The following is a 23,230-nucleotide window of genomic DNA, read 5'->3' on the forward strand; positions in this document are numbered from 1 at the left end:
TGAACTCTACTTGAAATTCAAGTATGGTTTTATGGCCAATAACCACTGGCTACCTGCAATCAACTTTATCAAAAATATCAGTTGTAATATCAATAACAAGATCTTACTGCTGCCTGTTTTAACAGAGTACTGAGATTCCAGCCTATTCTTCCTCATCCTCAGTTTACCTCTATTTCTATGGAAATTCTTGCCTACTAAATAAGTGGAAGTCATTTTACAGACCAGTTTCCTTCTGTAGCAGACGATCAGAGAGAAATCAGAGCAGTGCACCAGCCAGGGATTTCCCTGCAAACAGCCAAAGCCAGTTTTCTAACTAGCAGAGAAGTGTAGAGAGGCTGACATGGAGCAGAGCACTGGCACACTGCTCTGCTCTTTCACAATAAATTCTCCTCCATAATGGCAAGGAGTAAAGAAGGAAGTTGGCTGAGTTGTGTTATTTACATTAGGATTCCTTCCACATGGGACACAGATAGCTATGTTCCTCCTAGCCGTGACACTGCCAAGGCTCAAATACCAATTGCAATGGTAACCTGTACTTGTAAATACAATTTGGAATTTATTCATACTCAGAAACAATTGTTATGCATCCTAGATTTCGAGTTGTTTGGCCAGTGCTGTCAACTGCTAATTATGCATCTGATTCATGAGAAAAAAAAATGTTACCTAGAACTGTTCTAAACCTTGCCAGTCTAACGTCCTTACACAAGATTGATTCCTTACTCATGACTGATAGCAGCAATCACATCACAAAGCTGCAACAATTAAAATCTTGCTACACAGAGGATAGAACAGTCTTTCTTCTGCTGGCTCGGGAACCTCTGAAGTGTGTAAAGCTGAGTTTAAAACCTGTGCTGTGCCCTGAGCACTGGAAATGTTGGGAATGCTAGGCTATCCTTAACTATGGCCATTCGGTTCCTTTTCTTTTTGAGTAATCTCAAGACAAGGCCTGGAGATGGGAGGAAGAGCAGGGACTCCATGCTGGGGCAGCCAGTTCTCAGGAGTTGCTAGAGATAGGCTCTCTATAACAGCAGCAGATGTGCAGATAGTTGAGGGCATGCAGTTTCTTACCTGGGCTTTCTTCCTGTCAGCCTCATGTACAAGTCATAGAGTATGGCTGGAGCCTTGTGACTGACAGTTATCCAGTACTGGTTTATCAAGTAGCTCGATGTCAAGTGAGCATTAGGTGTTCGGAAGGCCTGCTCCAGTGGGTTTCTTTTGAATGTGGACATGACATACTGTTCTGTAAGAGAGCAGGAATTTTACTTAAAATCAAGCACTCAGCTGAGTTGGGCACAGCCATACCAACATGGTGTGATAAAACCCAAATTATGATGCTTGCAATGTTTAACCTATCATTCTGCAGACCATGTAACTGGGGTTTGGACAAAATGATCCCATGGTCCCTTATGGATTTAAAACTGATAGAATCATAGAACATCCCAAACTGGAGGGGACCGACAAGGATCACTGAGTCCAACTCCTAGATCTGCACAGGGCCACCCAAAAAAACAGACGCTATGTCTGACACTGTTGTCCAAACGCTTCTTGAACTCTGGCAGGCTCAGTGCTGTGACCGCTGCCCTGGGGAGCCTGTCCCAGTGCCTGACCACCCCCTGGGTGCAGAACCTTTCCCTAACACCCAGCCTGACCCTCCCCTGTCCCAGCTCCATGCCGTTCCCTCAGGTCCTGTCGCTGTCCCCAGAGAGCAGAGCTCAGTGCCTGCCCCTCCGCTCCCCTCGTGAGGGAGCTGCAGACCGCCATGAGGCCTCCCCTCAGCCTGTTCTGCTCAGGGCTGAACCAAGTGACTTCCGCTACTCCTCATACTTCCTGCCCTCTAGACCTTTCACCATCTTCATAGCTCTCCTTTGGACACTCTCTAATAGTTTTACATCTCTCTTACATTGTGGTACCCAAAACCATACACATTACTTGAGGTGAGGCTGCACCAGTGCAGAATAGAGATGACTCTTTATTACTTGTATGAAACATATAACACCAGCAGGCATAAACTTTCCTATCAAAACACTACTAATTTAATGGAGGAAAAGCAGACAGTTGTAGCCTGAAACACTTCAAACCAAGGAATTGCATTTCTGCTTTCACTTCCAGTAGACGTAGAAGAAACTGGTAAGTGTTCTTTAGATTATGCTCAGATCACTGAAAGCAAACTTTGACCTATTAGCATGTAACCTTTTATTGACCTTTTATTCCTAATAAAACTTTCAAAAGGGCTATTGTCAATATTACTTGGAGTCAGGAACAGTCTGCATACTCACATACTGTGCTTCTCTAAAGGCATCATTAAGTTCTTTCAAACCACACCTGACTTACAACATCAAATACTGCAGCCTGCTTTCACACGAGCTCTGCATGCAAAGAAGCAGCAAATTCCATTGCATCCTTAACTTGAAAACTCCCAATAGGGTGACGAGTTTCATTCACTTTGTATGTCAAGGCACGGAATATTTGGGGCCTGATTCTGAGCTCCTGCAGTGGCACATTGCCACAGAAACAGCAAGTATCTGGGGTATTTGCATGTCGGAGTAGCTTAATGGAATGGCAGTAGTTGAATGTAAGACTGCCATCTTAATGATTGACAAACAGATGGAGCTCCTATTCCTGAGCACCAGTGAGCTAAGCAAAAAAGAATGTAATTTTTTTCCACATTTTAAAAAATTGAGCCATTAGCCCTCAAATGAGTTTAAGAGTTACAGCACCAATCTGTGCTGATATCATAAGCTTATGTTACAAATAGAAAATCGGATGAGAATTTGCAAGTCACAAGAAACATCCAGATCATCCTTAGATAAGCAGATTCCAGTCGTAATATTCAGGCAGTCTTCACATGCATCTGCAGTCAGCTCATTAATGCACTTCAAATAGTGATTTTTACTTTACTTGTTCTAAGTAACAGCAACTAGAGGAAACTTGTTAGGCACTTAGCTGCTAAGTTCAGACAACAAAAACTTAAATTAGGACAATCTAATTTGACTGCAAATTCATTGTTAACTTTTGTGTCCAGTATGCTGCAAGTTTAATGGTGAAGAGCAGGTCTTATGAAACTTGTCTGCCATCTGCATAGCTAGAACTGAGTGACATTCCTTCTGTTTTATGTAGCCACACTGCAATGATGTGGTTATCCTGTGGTCATCTTGTGGACTGTGGTATGGAAGTCTTATCCTTTGCAGCAAGTTCTTTCATTGACATAAATGAAAGGTGGAAGTGTTGAAACTGTTGCCCTATCAGAGAAAAATGAAATTTTCTAAAAGAAAATTTCTACATTGCCTTCTGTCTTTCCAAGCATACTTCTAGGTTACAGCAGTATGCTGAACACACTCTGGCAGGTAGTGCTTGTCTCTAAACCCCACGGGTTTCTGCCCTAAGCCTGGGCAACTGCAACTCTGCAGCAGCAGGTGGGGAAGCAAGGATTATTTTTTTTAAGAAATGAGTTTACTTACTGTTGTGGTAGCTGCACTCAAGACATACATAATCTAATGAAGAGAGAAACGGGTAGGCAGGGAAGATGCTGCCTCTGAAAAAAAATGCTGGCCCAGCCAGAGGAGCCTCCCAGCATGCTGCGAGCACCTGCAAAGAGCTCGGTGAAAACAAACGCACGGAGACCATGAGCCTGCAGGAGGGCATTTGCAGAGGTGAAATGCAGCAAGTAGCTGCACTGCCAGTACTGGGAAAAAGAGATGACACAGGCTACTGATAAATGTATCAACAGCTTTGCCAGCCAAAGGGGAGTGACTCTTCCCAGTGGCAGATTAAGTAGGTAAAGAGATCTGCTCTGAGTGTGAAGAGCTCTGTATCTCTGTGCCCAGTCAAGGAGCTCATGAATCAGGAGAGTAGCCCCATGAACTCTGCTTCTTTTCCCCTTAAGGAAGTTTCTCCAAGAGACAATAAATCCCAGTTCATGTATAAACTCTCACCTGTTTATCAATATTTAAGTTCATTTTGTTTTCTTTGGTCACTTCATTTCCTAATGGAAACATAGCAGTTTTACTGGGAACCGCTGATATTTTGGAATTGTGATAGTTTTGATATTGTCTGCATGGCTCAGTCTCAATTTAAATCCTGATGTTACTATACCACAAATCTAGTTTTCAACCATAAACTGGTTGTGGAGGTGACCTTTTGTAAGATGTTAAAGATATTGCCGCCTTTCTTTTCTCTTTGCATTTTTGGCAGAAAAAGCTGAAAGTACATCCCTTGTCATGTCAGACCATCAGCCATGCACAGAATTCACTCAGATCAGCAACACCTTTCTCATTTTAGTTACTTAAGGCTTGTACTGAGAAATGCAGCTGTAGTAAAGCAGCAACAATATTATGCTCTTCTCTTGGTGTGAGAAGAACCTATATCAAGAACAGACGACATGCTGCTGAAAACTCAAGAAAAAATCTGGAAGTCAGGAATAATAAAATAAAATAATAAAATAAAAGCAATGTTGTTTTAGAAAGCGAATAAGAGGGAATTGAGACCAGTCTGAAAGACTTTCTGAAAGAGTTAAGAAAATGCTACTTTTTCATAACTTGGAACAGTTAATCCTACAAATGTTTTCTCTACAACTCTCCCCTATACTGGCTTGCACCAACTCAGCACAATTGCACTATCTCCTATTTTCTGGAAAAGATTCAAACTTCACAAGACTAATAATATCCTTTTATGCTACGACAGTTTGTTTTTGAAGAGACAGTCCAACAGACAGACCAGGCAGGCAGAGTCCTGATCCAGAAACACATCACCTCTAGGAGCTACTAAAATGACAGTGGGTGGTCTTTCCCCTCCTACCACTGTATGAAAACGCAGCAGAAAATTCTACAACTCAAGGGCATATTTAGCAGAGGGAGAATCAGACATGGGTCTCTCCTAGACAGACCATCAAGGATAAATTGAAATTATTTTTTTCACACACTGAACACTATTTTAAAGTATGCTTTAAGAATTTGTCTTGAGCAGAAATAAAAAATGTACTTTACACAGTCAGACTAGTAAGACTTGCACTGCAGCAAAGCAGAATACACTTCTTCAGGTTAATACTCAGTTGTCTGACCACATTTTTTTAATAGCGGGGAGAATAACTGCAGTAACAGAAGACAGAAAAAATCTCAAGGCACAGAATTCTTTGTGAAAGAAATAAACCAGTTAAAGTTCCTTTTAGCAACAGAGGTTTGGTTTTATCTGGAGATCTACTGAATAAGCTGTTCCGCAATGTATGTTTCAGCCTAAGCTCTTACTTAGACTTTTCAAATAATTTTCTTTTAGATCTTTCTCTCCCTTCTTTCCAAGTGCATCACCTTTGTACTCATGTTCTCATGTCAGTCTTTCCTGTTCCCTACCCAGGGCATCCTCAGCCCACTTCAGTCTCAATTTCTCTGTTTTGTCTTTCTCTCCTTTCCTCCTCATCAAAGAATCCCAACTGTGTGGTGTTTTCTGTAATTCCTGCAGTTTGTCCTGGTGTAAGTCTCAGTAACCAGGCACTCCAGGTCGTCCCCTCTGCAAACTCCAATTTAGACTTGAACTAAAATGCTCAGTCCCACGCCAGATGATCCCCATTCCCCAGTCTTGTTTCTTCCAAGTTCACTCTCACAATCTTCCATCTCCATGATCAGTTGCCTACCTCCATGACCTGATCTGGAGGTAGACACCCAGCTATAACAATTTCAACCTGCAAAGTGAAGCATTAGCAGAGCTAAACACAGTTGGAAATGTGCTTTCAGAAGGGGAGAGGGCAACAACTTGAGTACCAGATGCTGCCCTGTGTGCAAAGGAAGGAACTGGCGGGTGAAGTTTGGTTGGTCTCTGCAGGGGCTGGACTACATGGTGGAAGCTCATAGTTCAGAGAGAGCATAGGTCTGAAAAGCCAGATGTGAGTTCATGCCAAAAGAGTGGGTGCCCAGAAGCCAAACAGTAAGTATATAGAGAAATATACCCCTCATACCCCTCTGCAGCCTGCTGATCTCAGGAAAACTGTGGATACAAGAAGGGTTTAGATAGAATGCCACAGTGTCACACAAGGAGAAAAGATTGCCTTCAGTCCAATCACAAAGCTGAACTGCTTATGCAAGCCTCTGCTGTGCTCAGATGATTTAATTGTTAAATTCACAGTTATAAGCAAAGTAACCGAATAAGATCAATCACGATGCATTAATACATCACCGTTTTCATCAGCAAAATTATACTGAAAATAGATTAGAAAGGCAAACCTCAGGTGGCAATGTTATGGTGGCTGTTGCCTAAAGTAACAGCCTGTAAGCAGCTTTCCATTTACTCTTGTGAAAAAGCCACAAAAGTTCTAAATTTACAAGTTACGAGGCTGCATTTTCAAAAAATTAATCTATGATGCTTCACCTCTCTTCTCAGACTATGTCAAACCACAACATTAGATCTCGTATTAAAAAAAATGTCAGGAACCTGGTTTGATTTTTTCACAGCTCTGCCAATTGCTGAAGCCTCTTCCCTTCTAGATCAAATTGCATGGTAGGACATTAGTAGTTTTTTTCAGACAAGTCTTATTCTGAAAATGCAGTTATGGTCTGATTCTCTGCTGACTTACAGTTTGCCAGTTAAATAATGCAAAGCAAAGGTTGAACGGTGAAATACCACTGTAGTGATTTGTCAGCATCCTGCATTTTAAGTGCAAAGATGTGAATGATTGTATAATGGAAAGCAGATCAGGCCACATACATCTCTCCGTGAATGTACTGAGTCTACATGGTATTTCACAGTATGCAGCTGGGCAAATTCTGCTACTTAGCCTCAGTGGCAGTTTTCCACTGAAATGGTGTCAGGATTTGTCTCCCTTTGTTTCACCCCTGCCTCAGAAGCAGAGTCACTAGAAAAAGACAGCCATGCTAATCACTTGAATTCTTCCACTGACAACATTCATCACAGAATGGCTCGGGTTGGTAGGGACCTTAAAGATCACCTAGTTCCAATGCCCCTGCCATAGGCAAGGATGCCACCCACTATAGCAGGCTGCTCAGGGCCTTGTCCAACCTGGCCTTGAACACCTCCAGGGATGGGGCATCCACAACCTCTCAGGGCAACCTGTTCCAGTGCCTCACCATTCACCAAGTGAAGAATTTCCTCCTAATTTCTAATAAAAATCTTCCCTCTTTTAGTTTAAAACCATTCCCCCTTGTCCTGTCATTATCTGATTGAGCAAAGAGTCACTCTCTATCGTTTTTATAAGTCCCCTTTAAGTACTGAAGAGCTGCAATGAGGTCACCCCAGAGCCTTCTCTTCTCCAGGCTGAACATCCCCATCTCTCTCAGCCTTTCTTCGTAGGAGAGGTGCTCCAGCCCTCTGATCAACTTCGTGGCCCTCCTCTGGACCCATTCTAACAGGTCCACATCCTTCTCATGCTGGGGGCTTCAGGCATGGATGCAGGACTCCAAGTGGGGCCTCACAAGGCAGAGCAGAGGGGGACAATCCCCTCCCTTGACCTGCTGCTGGCCACCCCTCTGTTGATGCAGCCCAGCATGCAGTTGGCCTTCTGGGCTGCAAGCGCGCACTGCTGACTCATGCCGAGCTTTTAGTCCACCAGAACCCCCAAGTCCTTCTCCGCAGGGCTGCTCTCAATACGGTCCTCTCCCAGTCTGTCCTCATGCCTGGGACTGCCCTGGCCCAGGTGCAGCACCTTGTACTTGGCCTTGCTGAACCTCCTTAGCTTCCTGTGGGCCCACTTCTCAAGCTTGTCCAGATACCTTTGGATGGCATCCCTTCCTCCTCTTGTATCGACCGCACCCCTCAGCTTAGTGTCACCTGCAAACTTGCTGAGGGTGCACTCAATCCCAGTGTCTGCGTCATTGATAAAGATATTGAAAAACACCAGTCCCAAGAAAGATGCCTGAGAGACACCACTTGTCACCAGCCTCCACATGGACATAGAGCCATTGTCCACCACTCCGTGGGTGCAACCTTCAAGCAAATTCCTTATCCACCAATTAATCATTTCATTCACAATCAAAAGTCAAACTGTTCTTGAAGCATATCTGTCATTTTAAACTTTGCCTTCTCTGGTCTACACAAACTATTTCTGTTTAAAATGTTTTGCATGGAAGGAGGAAGAAAGGCTATCCTACTGCCTTAATATACTATTTTTCTGAAAGTTAGAGCTTTCTTTATAAGGATGCAAGATTCACTATTGAGGTTCTCCAAGAGATTTCAGAGCACAAAGAACAAACCAAACCAAACCAAAATAAAGAAACACAAAATCCAGCAACCAGGAAAGGAAAATATCCAGTTACAGCTATGTCGAACACCTTCTTCTAAAATTGAGACTGGTTCTCTATTCCCTTTTCCACCTCATTAATACCTTAGTTTAGCAAAGCATGTACTTTGCTGGGCTGTTACATGATCATGCTTACAACGAAAACTGAATAAATGCTTTCCTGAGCTGAATGCCCAGCACCAGGAGGTTTTGCTCACAGGACCTCACTAACTGCAATTGGGCCTCCCACACACGGTTTGAATGACAGAAGCAGAATGTCACCTAACTACAGGAAACCACCTTTTCAAAGCCTGGCCAAAGAATGCTACTGATGGTTGACGTGTTCTAGTTTTAAATTATACCTTACCCATTTCTCCCCAAAAGAAAGGGTTGATTCCACCCGTTGTACAGTTGTACACCAACATATTTTTTGGCCTGGAAAAGAGAAAGAAGTATTATTTTAATGTGTGAAGAAAAGCACACAAAGACTTATTAATGGAGCATAAAAGCTAACAGCCCAAGTAACAATAACAACAGCTCATTAAAAAAATTGCAGAGGAGGTCATTTTTCATAACTATGAAAACAGTATAAAACATGAAGTTTTAATTAGATTCACTCACATTCTGAAGAGCATATTTAGTTAATAGAGATAGATGGGGCTTAAGATAAATTATCCATATATCACTTATCTAAAATTATAAAAAGCATGCATGCTGACAAGTTTCTGATTGTTTTTAATAGTTTCTCTTAGTGTACTGTAAATCATTTGCCCAAACCAACCTCAGGGACATACCATGCATTTTACAATCATTTACTTAATGATTATGATCTGCAGTACTTTTGAATTCCATTTGTCAAGGTGGTGATTATAAATCAATCAATTTCAACAAAATTCTCAAAAAAATTAAAAAAAAAAAATTTTCTCCATTCTCCACCCTCCAGCTGAGTCAGTGGTCTTGGTAGAGTGTAGAGGTTCTATAGTATGTAGTGCAGACTGCAGTTCTCTAAGTTTTAGAATCTAATTCCCCCCAATAATATCACTTGCCCTGAAGGATACTGACTTTCTAACTAGATAATTAAAAAAAAAAAATGAAATAAAATACATGCTATCCTTTGAGACAGCACCTAAACATGAAACTCACTCAGATAAATCAAATTTACAGAAGGCTCAGGCTCTTTTTTTTTTTTTACACAATTTATTAACCTTGGGGTCTTGCTCAGCTAGACAAGGCTTTAAATCAAGTTCTGCACTTGCTCCTTCAGCCTAACAATTATTTGCGTGGGATCAAAATTAAAAACATGCATCTTTTGCCAACAAACAGTCAGAAATAATGGCACTTCTACTATGGCTGAAGACAGGACTTCTAGGTATGGTGCTGATATACTTTTCATTAGCACATGCTCTTTTTCTTTCCCAGCTTCTTGGACAGGCTGTAGCCCTCTTAATCTGGAAGCTCTAAAGGGTTTGTGTGTAGGAAGATATATTTTCCCCTGACTGTGATACTTTGTCTGTTGCAGATGAAAAAGGAAGAAACTATGAGAGAAATAAATCTGAAAAGCTGGTGAGCTGCCTTTTAAGATCCTTTTAGGATCTCTGTATTGAGGTTAATGTATGAAAATTTTCTCCACTCTCAGCTCAGTGGAGAGCTCTGTTCTTCAAAGTAAAACACTTCTGCACCTATTTGCCTAGTATTTCTCAGAGTTGCATAAACGTCTAGAATAATTCATGTGCTTTACTCTGTAGCACTTCCTACATAATGATCTAAGGTCAGAGATGGAGGCTCACAAGAAAAGAACTTAAAACCTTAATGTCACCCATACATACCCTTCTCAACGAAGCAAAAAATAGGGAGTTTTAGTTCATCTCTCCTATCATGCGAGTCTATAATATATATATTTTGCACTATTTTCCAAGGAAAACATTCAGAGTATTTTCACCAAGAAAACTCTAGAAGCCAGTCGAAAAGCAACTCAATGTAGCTGCATGAGAATGGAGGCATTTAAAAACAAAACAAACAAAAAACTTCAGAAAAGTAACTTATGAGAGAGACTTGTCAAGTGAGCTTATGTTTTACTGAGAAACAGGTATTCCCTGCAGCTTTAGAGATTTCCTAACTCTAAAGTCTACCTTCATCACTTCTGTATGCTCTTAATCCTTGCCAAACCTGGGGGAGAAAATGTGAACCAGAAAATGAATCAACAAGGTTTCATTTAGCTTTTTTCTAGGTTCTCCCCAAAGTCCAGGTGCAATCAGTAAATGCTCAAGCCTAGCAGAAACAGGAGTGCCTTCCCACCTGTGCACAGCAGTGTACCACCCAGCTGCAAGGGTGAGGTTGATGACAACATCTACTGGAATCATATCGGCTACTGCTTCATTGTTGGCAATGACAGTCCGCAGAATCCCTTTACCTGCCTGTGGGACAAAGGAAAACAGTCACTGACAGTACCACCACACTAACATTTCATTAGCTTAGAGCATGGGCAGACCTTCACTTTAGCACTTTTCAAGCCTGGCACCTGATGCAGAAGATTGCTTGGTTTCTGTGAAAACAAACATGGATCTCATGTGGTCCCACTGTTCTGAATTTTCAGAGGAAGTCTAAAGCATGATGACATGTGCTGCATATAACAAGAAAATCAGTGACTTTTAGTTAACTCAATATAAAAGAAATACCTTAAGAAAGAAATATATTTGAATTTACTGCAATAAAAATTTTTACAATTTTTTGTAATAAAATTGCAGTGAAGTTCCATTTTCCTAAATGACCCAGGCAGATGAAGGTCTGAGTATCCCTCAAAGATAGCAGTTGCTTTGGAAAAGCCTGATAGGCTCTTTGGAAAGTTTTCTTCCTTTCCTTTGGATGTACTCACACTTTCTTCTTTTACAAAGTTGCACTTGCTACTTAAGGGAATACCACTTACAACACTGATTTAATTTTCATGAGCTAAGGCTTCTGAACTGTTACATCTTATCCTTGGAGCAGCTGGTAGAGGGATCATAGACAGAAAGACTCAGATACAAGCAACCATGTAAGCTTCTCCACCTGACTCCAAACATCCTCCTCAAACCCATGGCATGCAGTTAACTTCTGCTGTCTTAACCTGAACCAACCACAGTTACGTTTAGACATGAAAACCTTTACTTGCAACATGACTACTTGCTGTTTTTGTAGTTGTTATTGTTCTTACTGCTATCTTCAAGGGAAAAAAAGCAATTAAAAAGACCCAAAGTAGACGACAAAACTCAGCTGAAAATTTTCAGCTGCTGTGAATGCATGCCCACTAGAGACCACTGTGTGATCAACTATCCCATTTTAATAGGTAGACAAAAGGTTTGACTTTTTTGGGGTCAGGTTTCTAAACCAGGAATTTTGATGGATGTGCTGCAAACATCTCTACTCAGAACAGCATGTGATGGTTATATACACAAGAATGAATTGGACATTTAGTATATTCTATATTTATTACAAACTGCAGGTTTAAATGTTGTAAATTACTTTTAATATTTGAAATGGTCATCGGTTGTGACTTGATTTCTATTTGTGGTTACTTTTTTTCTCTTTAGTGAAATAGAAACTACTTCAGCTGAAGCCTTTGAAACCATTTGCCAGCTTGAGTCTGACGTTTCTTGACAGCCTCCCAGCTGATGTGCTTTGGGGCCAATTGCTATTCAGAACATGATTTAAGCCATGGTTCTGCCCTACAGCTTCATTGCCTTGCAGGGGAAGAAAGTCTCTATGTGTAATGTGGAACAGTGAGACAAAATGCCTTATAGTCCAGCAGAAATGTAATTAACTTAATTTTGTTTTTCCATCAGCAAACAAAGCTTCTCTCTACAGCAGCTGAACAAACTGTAGGTGAAACTAATTGCACTATCACAGACAACTTGAAATCCCATATTTCATTAATATTTAAAAGAAATACTTTATTTGTGGAATGAAATGATGAATAAGTCAGACTCAGATATCATAGTGACAGAAGAAAAATTATTCCAAAGTTTGAAGTTGAAATTATACCCAAGTGAACCTAAAGATCATCTGAGCAAAATCTAAACCTGTTTTTTTTTTTTTTTTTCCTCCCTATAGGATGAGCTTGGGTTAGAATTTGGAAGTGAATAATTTCATATAGGGGGGACATTAAAAAAAAAAAAAAAAGTCAAACACCAGAGCACATCCCCTCTGCTTTTTCTATCCTTAATTATCACCAATAAAGGTACTTGACTAATAAATACACTTTGAAATACAGTCAGCCCAGAGAGTTGTTTTTAATCAAACATTTCTCAGATAATTAAACTAAAGCATAACACAGATATTCATGGGCTATTTTTTTGAACTACCACACAGGAATTAAATACACCATATCCAAGCACATTAATTCAAACATGAATGTTCCCTCACCACAGCAGACAAAAAGTCTCCTGGATTCAGTAATAATAAATGCCTTTCACTTCCAGAAAAGTAGTGCCAGTTCAACTAAAATCAGTAGCACCTGGAGATAGTGCAAGACAAACACTGTCTGTCAGCACTGGCAATTCCCTCTCCCTTCTTTACATTACAGAATCTTTGCCCCAATTCTTTCAAGCTAACACTGCTGCTCGTGGGGCCAGAAAGCCACCAGACACCCTCGTCACTACACCCAGGATGTACTTTCTTTGCTTTTTGTTTGTTTCTCGGCTAATCTTGATATAACTATATTTCAAATCTTCAACTTTGAAGAACAGAAAATAATCACTACTTGTACGAGTGGTAAAGGATAAACATATAAAATATATGCAAGCTTTGGCTTATGTTCAAAAAGTAGCCATTATTAAAACAAAACAAGACACAAACCTACAGTGATGTATGGTCGAAATTTCCAAATACTTAACCATTAGGCATTATTTACTTATAGATTAAAATAATAAAAAGCAGGGAAAAAAGTTTTGTTTTGTTTTTTTTTTTTAATTTTATTTTTTTTACATAACAAAAGATTTGATTGTCATGTTTTTATTTGACTGAAAGCATATGAACTTTAGCCTGTTTCATAATGTATTGGCATATGATACATGTATGACAACTAGCTGCTGTAATTTGTCACTTAGGTAACCCACTTGTGAGGATAAAAAGTAATGCTTTTTTTTTGTATAACATCTTCTTTGTAAGCTGTAATTATAGACAAATTCTTGTGACAGATTTTTAATGCTCAAAATTAATCATAAAAAATCAAGGCTCACAGATATTGTTACAAAAGTTAGAACTTGTCACACAAAAAGTAGTGGATCTGCAAAACTAAGGAACTGCATAACTTTTCTTTATTGTGGTGAAGACATGGGAACACTGAAAACAGCACAAGATGCTAGGAGTAAAGCAAAGAAAGGCAGTACAAGCTTTTGAGCAGTCAGCAATGAATAGAATACTGATAGAAAATTATTTGAAAGAAACTATTGTATGAATAGGAGCTAATAACACTTTGTGAACACAGTTTGAGGGCTTTTGAGATGTGTCTCTGAAATGTGTAACCGGGGTTTCAGATGAAAGCATTAGCTGTGAAAAACCCACTATTTAATTAGTCCTGTGGATTCCAGAAGTAACTGTAATAGTTTCTATTTATATTGTACTTAACGTACAAATGAGCTTTTAAAATAAGATATATATTTTATTCTACTCTCCTATGACTGTAGACTACTCATCCTTTTATACACTGCAGAGGGCTGATTAAAACATAGTTTTACAAAGTAATCAAGTTGGACGAAACATATTTGAACAAAAATATCTGTCCATAGCTACACAACATAATGCATTGTTGAGAGATTTAAGGCAGTGATTTTAATTCAGAAAAAAAATTATATATCTAAGCCGGGAGAAAAGACATGCAACATTACTGTTATCATGAGATAAACTGTAATTATGGTTTTCATATTGAGGGAATATTTTTCTCAAGTTATTCATTATTTATCTTATAGGTTTGCTCATCACCATTATGCACCAGTGACTATTTACACCAGGGTTAACCAGAATGTAGTGAATCATCCATGTGACTGGTGAAGTCTGAATTGATTGTTGCGTACATCATTTAGATGTGCTCTGCAGAAGGAGAACTCCTGCACAAAGCAATGGCAAGCGAGACACAGAATCTTTACTGTAGAGCGGTCACAAACTGTAGCAGTGGACTTAGCAACAATATATATGAAGATAAATCAAAGTATAAGTAATGCTGCCTCATATTTGTGGCATGGTATTCCAGCCAGAAAGTTAAATTCTGTTATAAGATTCAATCTCTGACACCTGTGAATTACACCTAGTTTCAGGGATGCATTCTATGCCATTTCTTTGAAAATTTGGCCAGATTTGTCCAAATCCCTGAAAACTGAAATTCATGTTTAGTGAACAACATGCAACATGCATACTCTTTCAATGGCCTTTTTCAAGAGCAGCATAAATAGTATGCTGTGTGCCATAAGCACATAGGTGCACGGCAGGCATGTGACATCTTTCTACAAGATTCAGGAAGTTGCTATGACACTTTTTTTTGCACACAGTTTCTAAGCAGGACTTTAGAGTATTCTTTAGAGTTGTTATTTTAGTAACTCATTCCACTTTAAGGGAACTTCAAATAGCACTAGACATACCGCAACAAATATTCCACTTGTCCCATTGAAGCTGTCAATCCAACCCTGCAAAAAAGAAGAATGATTACTCTTTATTGCTATGATAGGTTGCTTACACAGTCTTCAAAATGGCCAAAGGGTTATAATGCTGTGGTGTAGATAACTGTTGTCTCATTGCTTCTTTAAGACAGATACCAGTCCATCTAGGACAGTTGCCAGGAAGCTAACTGGAATGAAAGTATCTAACTGATTTTAAATACAGGATGCTTTGCATGATACCTCATACTGTCTGCAATTTACCTATCAACAACACAATCAAACTTTGTTTTTTAGTAACCACTTCTTTCCCATAGCAACTTGGCTACATGAATAAACTCTGGCTTTAAAACACTATAGTGTCTTGGTGCTGTCAGACTTGCTGAAAACTGTCAGCATGTTATATATCCACCAGCATAAAACGTTCAGATGCCATTAAGACTGATTTGATTACTTCAACTAATTTCTAAGGCAAGGAAGAAAAACAAAACAAAACAAAACCAAAAAAAAAAAAAAAAAACCACCACAAAACATTTTGAATCCCATTCTATTCCAGCCCCTTGGGGGAGCTGGAGTTAGAGCAGTGATGAGCTGTATGACCTGAATTGGTTTATGACACCTACTAGAATTCAGTCTGTCTTTATGTGATGAGGAATTTTGCCCAGAGCCTTGACTGTATCTCAGCCATCTTTGGCACAGTTCAAGGTTTATGATAGGCAAAGGTGACTTTATGTTGCCTTTCCAATTTGGCTGCAGTATTAGGGCACATTATTCCTACTGGTATATTTAGCCTAGTGAATTGTTTCAGTCCAGAAGTACAGCTGCATTTAATTACTGTGCCTGACACATTTGTGTCTGCAACAGGCCCATACAAGAGTGAATCCACTGAATTCAACAACTACCGAAGTAAGACAAAGATATTAGTAATGGCACATGACATGTGCCATTATCAAATGTTTTCAAGGACTAGGGTGCTCATCAGGGCCTCATTAACAGGCTGTATGGAACATGGAAAAACTTGAACCGTAATGCAGCATGACCGTGACTAACTTTCAGATTTTCTAAGTGTTTCCCCAAACCAGTACTGAAACTCTCCCGTCTGTCTGCCTGGGCATAATCTTCTGCGTATGACTGTCAATTGCAAGTCCAGCATCTTACACAAATACTATTCTATCTCTTCTTAGTATTGCCTAAATGTGTTCTTTCCATGCACAGACAAAAATCTGTCAAGATGTTGAAGAATTACTGTTCTACTTCAGCAAGGATCCTCCACTTCCCCCATATGCTTTCCTGTGAACCTGTTTCTCAAGTGGACAATACCAGAAGTAGGAACAGTTTCCAGGCAGTACTGCAGCTGCATCAAAGGACTCTCAGCAGGGAATTGCTATGGATTAATGCTTACTGGGAAAGGCTCATGCCAGCTAGCTCCCACAATGGATGGCCTGATGATAGCAATGTTCAGATTTCCTTTCTCTTGCTGAATCAGGTATTCTGACAAGGCTTTGGTGTAGGTGTAAGTGTTGGGCCAGTCCCCAAGCAGCTTGGGTGTGATGTCTTGAATGATAGATTCATCCAACCACCTATAGAAAACAAGAAGGATAATGTCATTGTCATCTGTCACACAGAGTATACAGAGGCAAAAAAGACCAATTAAGACAGGAATCCTCACCTGAAACAAAGTCAAAGATGCATAAGACAAAGCAAGGAGTGACTGGATTTGGATTTTGCTTAACAGCTCTGTGGGATAAAGGTTACTTTTGTCTTGGAAGTACAAGATAACTCTGAGCTTCATGTTGTGATGTCCAGCTGAACTACACATCTCTACACTATCTCATTGTAATGCAATCTCGTGTTTTATGTTTCAGTACAATCTGCTTTGTACCTGTGTACCTGTGGCCCACAGTTCGTTTGATGGAGTGTTCCAACCTCTTACTCTAGCTAGGTAGCACTCTTCTTTAGCCAATACAGTCCCTTTATGCCTCCAAGTACATTTCAGGGGATTCTTGGTAACCTTGAGTTACTGAGTTGAGTGTCATTGCAAAGGTTACAAAAGCTAAAACTAGGTACTACAGCAACAATATTCCACTTGCACTATTTAAAAAAGTTAGATGCTCCTTTCTCCTGGTTTTCCACTGGCTTGTTCACACAGAAAATTTCAAAATTGTCAGTGTTAGCTTCTTTAAAAAGAAAAAAAAAATCAACCAGATCACCTTATTAAGATATTCAATTATTTAGTCCATCAGAAACAGTTACATATATACCTTTAAAAATGTAGTCCTTACCACCGCAGTGCTGTGGTGAGAACCTAGGGCTCTTCCACGGCACACCAGCAATACTTTACCAGTTCTGCCAGCATTTAGGTCTAAAGGACAGGAACTGGCTGTACTTCCACAGCTCTCGCACACTGCTGCCAATCCAGGACAGGTTTTCTGTAGGCTGATGCTGCACCACAGAATCAAAGATTAACTCCTGTAATCCAATTTATAATTAAGTCAATGGACTTACAGCTCAGACTGACTGATTGTACTCTTCCCAGGGGCATTGCAAGGATACTATTTCCTGCAGATCCTCAGTTTACCCCTCCTTATCTTGAATTTCAGAAACAGGTGGAGGTCATGGGGAGAGGAATAAGGTGGAGACTGTCATGCCTGGAGAATTACTTGATTGCGTCAACTTAAATGTGCAAACACCTAATGGCTCTGGTGGCACAGTGCTTTTCAGATGACTCTGACTGGAGTCCTACCAGAGCCAAATATATTACAGTAAAACTTGTATTAGAAAACAATGACTTGTTGAAACTGCCAGTTTGCAAAGAGTGGACTTCAGTGAATCTCTCAGTTTCAGAACTAGCTAAAAAGAATCTGACATTTTTTAGTATATAGAAATTAAATCTTTTAAAGAAAAATCAAAGCCATATGTAGGCACAAATATTTTCCTTTGCAACCTTAGTCTCATGTTCCAGAAATAAGGCAGAAAAATTGTTTAAGCATTAAAAAAATTGAACTAAGCAGAGGCTATAAGTAGCACATAATATTGACTTAATTTACAAAGCCTGTTTAGACAGTCATGGAACTTGGCCTCTTCAGGGTTGCAGCTAAATTGTCATTGTCTGAATCTTTCAAGTAATTAATTAACAGTCTACTAAAAGGAGACATCTATTTCTGCAGATCCTGGAGGAAGTCTAGGTTGATTCGTAAGCTCAGACTGAGCTGCATAGAGATATTTTTTCTGTCCCTCTTCCAATTTAAATTTAAGTTAATTTATTTATTTAAATAAAGACTTACAGGTTAGCAGATGTCACAAAGCAGACAGGTGTAGAACTACAAACAGAAGCAATTTCCCCTTTCCCTCATCCGTCCAGACAAACCTCCACATTACTTTAAGTGGTCATCAGTAGGACCACACTCCTGCTTGTCTCAAGGGTACCATCCTACCAGGTGATTCAATCTACCAGCATTACCATCACAGAAGTGCTGTGCTGATTGTTCAGAAAGGTAAACTGTTCCTACTCCTCTCTGTCTTTGGTGACCTACTTTGAAGAGTCTGAAATGCTAAATCATAAAGCTACTGCTTTCACTCACAGCTAAAACTGTTCCATAGAAGCAAGAGATGCAAATCAAACAATAAGTAGCCCCTTCTTCCACCACATACAAGCACTAAATTACCATAGGAAAACATATCTTACTGTGTTAATCGTTTTGCAAAGACTCTCTCTTTCTTGTAAGTGATGACAGATCTACATTTTCTGCAATAACAGTAAAAACAGTTTTGCTTCAGCCCACACTTCACTGTGTGTTGTATTTCTTACCTCAGCATACCCTTCAAAGATGATTTCCCTCAGCTTCAAATTAAGGCAAACCTTTCTTGATGTGGCAGATTATATGTTTCCCCTATTGGCCTGGCAGCACTTAGAAGAATGACTTCTGGTTTACACAGATAAAACCTAAGGTTTTCAATGCAGAAAAAGTATGAAAATACTGGAAAGCAAGGATATAGTAGGAGAAAAAGAAGAGAAAAAGAAACAGCTGGGAACTGTGTATGGGATTTCACCTGAATACAGAATCATAAGCACATACCAATTGCATGGCCAAAGCATCATTGAACAGATCTGTTATTTACTCCAGTTGTGGGGTCACAGCTTTTGATGCTTTTGCAGTTCTTTTCTACTTGTAGTTTCATGATGCAATTAACCCCTAAAAAATTCACACTGCACAGCACCTGTTCCATTCTGCATGTCTCTTCATTACCTTACTTCCCTAACATCCCAGAAGCCTTCTGCTTCCTGCTCCTCCATACATCTCCCTAATATATTGATTTGATTTGCAGAACACTTTCTGAACCAATGGCCCCGAAGACAGTGATTTTCAATGGGGACTACCTGATTTTAATGCCTTTGAAGGCAGTGGTTGTCTCTGCTGTGAGTAATTATACCTCTACCTCCAAACACTGTAAATGAACAGATGTCATCCTAGTTGAGGGGATGCTGTGACTTCTATCTCAGTAGAAGTACCAGAAGGTGGTGAACTTCTGAAGTAAAGACACAAGAAAAACTGTAAAACAAATTACAAAAGCTAAGCAAAAAAAGGCAAGAAAAAAGCATCTCTAATTATGTGACTAAGAAACAATAACCAAATGTACTGCCAAGAGAAACACGTTGAAGGACACATTTGAAAGTGCATTCTCTGTAACTCAGCCTGTCTTTTAGACATCATTCTCTCTGCTGTATATGCAAACTAAGATAAATGAATTTTTACTGTCTTATGTCAAGCAGATGAAGTAGCAACCTCTGGAGCAGCAAGGAACTTCTGCATGTTTCTGAATAGCATAATTTTATCTGAGCCATCAATACTAATAGTTTCCAAAGTTGCAAGTGGTGATAAGCTTTTTGGGGCAGTGAAAGGTAATATTGATGGTGATGAACTCCAAAAGACCTTGTAAAACTGAGTCAAAGGGCAAAAATTTGGCAGTTGAGTTTCACTGTAGATAAATGGGAGGTAGTATGTTTAGGGAAGAGCAGGCTAAACAGGTCTTAGAGGTTGCTGAACCCAGGACTGGCAGTTACAGCTCAGCAAGAGCCATTGGTAGCACAGCTGACATCTCTATGAAATCTCCATGTCAATGAGTAGTAGCCAACAAAAAATTCACTGAAGTACTGGACATTATCACACAGAGAACAAGACAATGGGTGTCATTTTGAAGCTATTTAAATAAAACCTTGGGTGCCCACACCTTCAATACTGCACGCACTTCTCTATGGCCATCACCTTCATGGAGGGAGAGGAGTTAAAAAAGGTAAAGAGAAAGGGGCAGGTAAAATCGAGGAGACAGATCAGCTGGCGTATGAGGAGACAGCAAAAACACTGGAACTCTTCAGTCTGCCAAAGAGAGGATACAGAGTGAATGCAATACAGTTTTACCAAACTGCAGAGGGATTGAATAGGACAAATGCTGCAGATACTGCAATGCTACAACTACAGGACAAGCAATGAAACCATTACTATGACAGTTTGAAACACAAAACAAAGCTCATCTTCTCACAACAGTTAGTACACTTCTAGAACTTGCTGTCACAGGCAAGTTGCAGAGGCAAGGTACCAAATATTTCAAAATGGGATTAAACAAATTCAGGGCTTCAAAAATGGATATAAAAAGAATAGGATGTAAAAACCCTCATACAATGGTTCTGGTTTCTGGGAGGCTACAAGGGGAAAGGATCACAAAGAATATCCAGGCTCGTGCAGTTACCTTGCAGAGCATCTCCCATTGCCCTTGTTGAGGGCAATATACTGGGCCAGGCAGTCCATCACTCTAATGAAATAGGGCATTTCTTACGTTTTTATCATGCTCCACTTGCTGAATAAATGACAAATGATAGATGACTGTAGCTGGAAGCAAAAATATTCAAGACTATAGGCTACAGGAAAAATTTTAAAAGAAAACACAGATTCATACTACATTTTCTGGAGTAGTACTTTGTTAAGTAATTTCTTTTGGCAAGAATCAAGGAGAAGAAAGAATTAGTACCAGCTCTTTGGGTTACTAGTTCACAGGTTAGTTGCTTATATCACACAAGTGGAATAGCACTAGAAGACAAGGCAAACAAAGTTATGGCTGTGGGAAAATTCTAAGGGGAAGGCTTCCCGGGATGTTTATCATCAGATTTTGTTATTCTTTCTAATTATTCTTCATTTTGGTTAAGTCAATTAAACTTGCCTTTTTGTTGTTCTGATTAAATTTAGGAATTTAATCCTAAATTTTCACACTGAGCTGTGGTTTTCAACAGAGAACCACAGAATGAGAATTTCCGTGGATGAACAAGTAAGCCATGTGAAAACAGTTATCCTGTGGAAAGCAGTCGTTAGGTGGTGAACTCAGCAGTCTTAGCTGCAGACCTTGGAGTGTTGGCATCTCTTGGCAACATTTTCAAACTGCTTCTAAAACAGCCTGTTTCTTACTCATCAACACATAATTCCAGCTTAGCATTACAGAATTCTTGAAATAAGTAGAATTGATGTTGAGAAGCTGGAGAGAGAAAGAAGTGAATATAAGGTATAAGAAATCTCAGATCTTACTAAGGTAACAACAGAACTGACAACTTTAGAAAGAAGAAGCACAACTCCATTCCTGGTAGCAAATGCACTGTGCATAGCTTAGTGTTGGACTCTCATGAAATCACAAAGTCTTCTTTAAAATGGTATGTGGAAAAATGTGTAGGAGTAATTGAAATCACAGTTATCAAGTATGGCTTATGTTATTTTGTAATTCTTTTGTATTTGGAACTGCATTTTGTATTTGGAACTGTTAAGCTCAATGAAATGATTAGCAAGTGTAACTTCAGCAGCTCTCTGGATAAAAGTACTTCAACCCAGAATCTCTATTACTTCTATTTTCAGAAAACTTCAGTAAACCTAGTTTCAAGAGAAAATCCAGAAAGCACAGAGTTACTAGATGAAATTCTGTGGAAGGCACATCTCAAAACAACATGGAATAAAAGCTTTCTCTTCCTTTGGTCTCCCTCTCGTTATGGACAGCATTTCTTGCTGGCATGAGTGTGTGTGTGCAGACAAGGCAATGCAGTAATAACATTAACGATGAACAGAAAATCTACAGTATTGGTTATGGGAACAATACAGAAGTCTTCTGCGGAGCGAAATAAAACCAACACCAGAAGAGGTGATGCTGTTCCTACTTACTCCACTAAATCGAAGAGCTTCTTGGGTTCAGCTGGGGGTGGGTAGATGATTTCATCTATGCATTTCCGGACACAGTTTGCATAGGCAGTGGAGATGTGGATGAAAGCCTCCAGCTTCTGCATCTGCCGGGCCAGCTCTAGAAGTCTCTGAGTGCCCATTGCATTCAGTTGCAGGGCATGTCTAAAGAGAGCAGGGGAAAGAAATAAAATGCATTTCATTGGAAAGAATATATCAAAGCTAAGCAGTACCCAAAACCTTTTTCCTGGCAAATAAGGAAAAGGCAAGTAAAGGAAAGGAAGGGGTCACAGCAGAGCAGAAAGCTTCAGAGAAATGCAATGGTTAAGTCAACTTTCAGTGCAGTGCTATTGGATCCACTGTTCTATCCACAGAATGCAACTCAAATACTTTTCCAGTTCAAAGGATCAGAGGTAACTGTTGTGGTTTACCCTGCCGGCAGCTAAGCACCACACAGCCATTCGCTCACCCTCCCCCCTCCCTCTCTGGGACTGGGGAGAGAAACAGGAAAATGATGCCTGTGGGTTGAGATAGAGACAGTTTATTAGGACAGAAAAGAAAAGAAAAAAAAATAATGATAATAATAATAATGATAATAGTAATACTACTAATAATGTGTACGAAATAAGTGATGCACAATGCAATTGCTCACTACCCACTGACCGATGCCCAGCCAATCCCCGAGCATCCGGTCCCAACACCCCGGCCAGCCACCCCTATATATTGTTTAGCATGATGTCAGATGGTATGGAATATCCCTTTGGCCAGTTTGGGTCAGCTGTCCTGGATCTGTCCCCTCCCAGCTCCCGCTGCAACTCCAGCCTGCCCACTGGCAAGACAGAGTGAGAAGCTAAAAAGTCCTTGGCTTAGTGTAAGCACTGCTCTGCAACAATTAAAACATCAGTCTGTTATCAACATTACTCTCATCCTAAATCCAAAACATAATACCCTACCAGCTACTAGGAGGAAAAATAACTCTATCCTAGCTGAAACCAGGACAGTAACATTTCACTAAAATCTCTAAATCTGACATACTTTGCCATCCTCTCCTGGAACAAACAATTCCAACACACATGGCCACAGGCATTATGGCTCCTGTAGGCCCCGTTCAACTTTTTCCTTATGGGACCACTGCTAAACTAGATAAACACAAGGTTTCAGTAAAGAGTCTTTGGGCTCAG

The 23,230-nt window shown here is 39.9% G+C and overlaps 1 protein-coding gene across 6 annotated transcripts in view; it reads right to left on the reverse strand.

Moving 5' to 3' along the window:
- Window positions 1-23,230, reverse strand: part of FAR2 (fatty acyl-CoA reductase 2) — a 155,967-nt gene that overhangs the window by 15,157 nt on the left and 117,580 nt on the right. For all 6 annotated transcript variants that reach the window (XM_040544999.1, XM_040545000.1, XM_040545002.1 and 3 more), the window contains 6 exons: window positions 22,035-22,214; window positions 16,244-16,421; window positions 14,827-14,871; window positions 10,514-10,632; window positions 8,586-8,653; window positions 1,069-1,240 (listed from right to left, as the gene is read on the reverse strand). In XM_040544999.1, coding sequence (XP_040400933.1) covers window positions 1,069-1,240; window positions 8,586-8,653; window positions 10,514-10,632; window positions 14,827-14,871; window positions 16,244-16,421; window positions 22,035-22,214 — 762 coding nt within the window. The remainder of the gene's footprint in view (window positions 1-1,068; window positions 1,241-8,585; window positions 8,654-10,513; window positions 10,633-14,826; window positions 14,872-16,243; window positions 16,422-22,034; window positions 22,215-23,230) is intronic.

The sequence above is a fragment of the Cygnus olor genome, chromosome 1 (assembly GCF_009769625.2).
Source record: "Cygnus olor isolate bCygOlo1 chromosome 1, bCygOlo1.pri.v2, whole genome shotgun sequence".
Taxonomy (NCBI): domain Eukaryota; kingdom Metazoa; phylum Chordata; class Aves; order Anseriformes; family Anatidae; genus Cygnus; species Cygnus olor.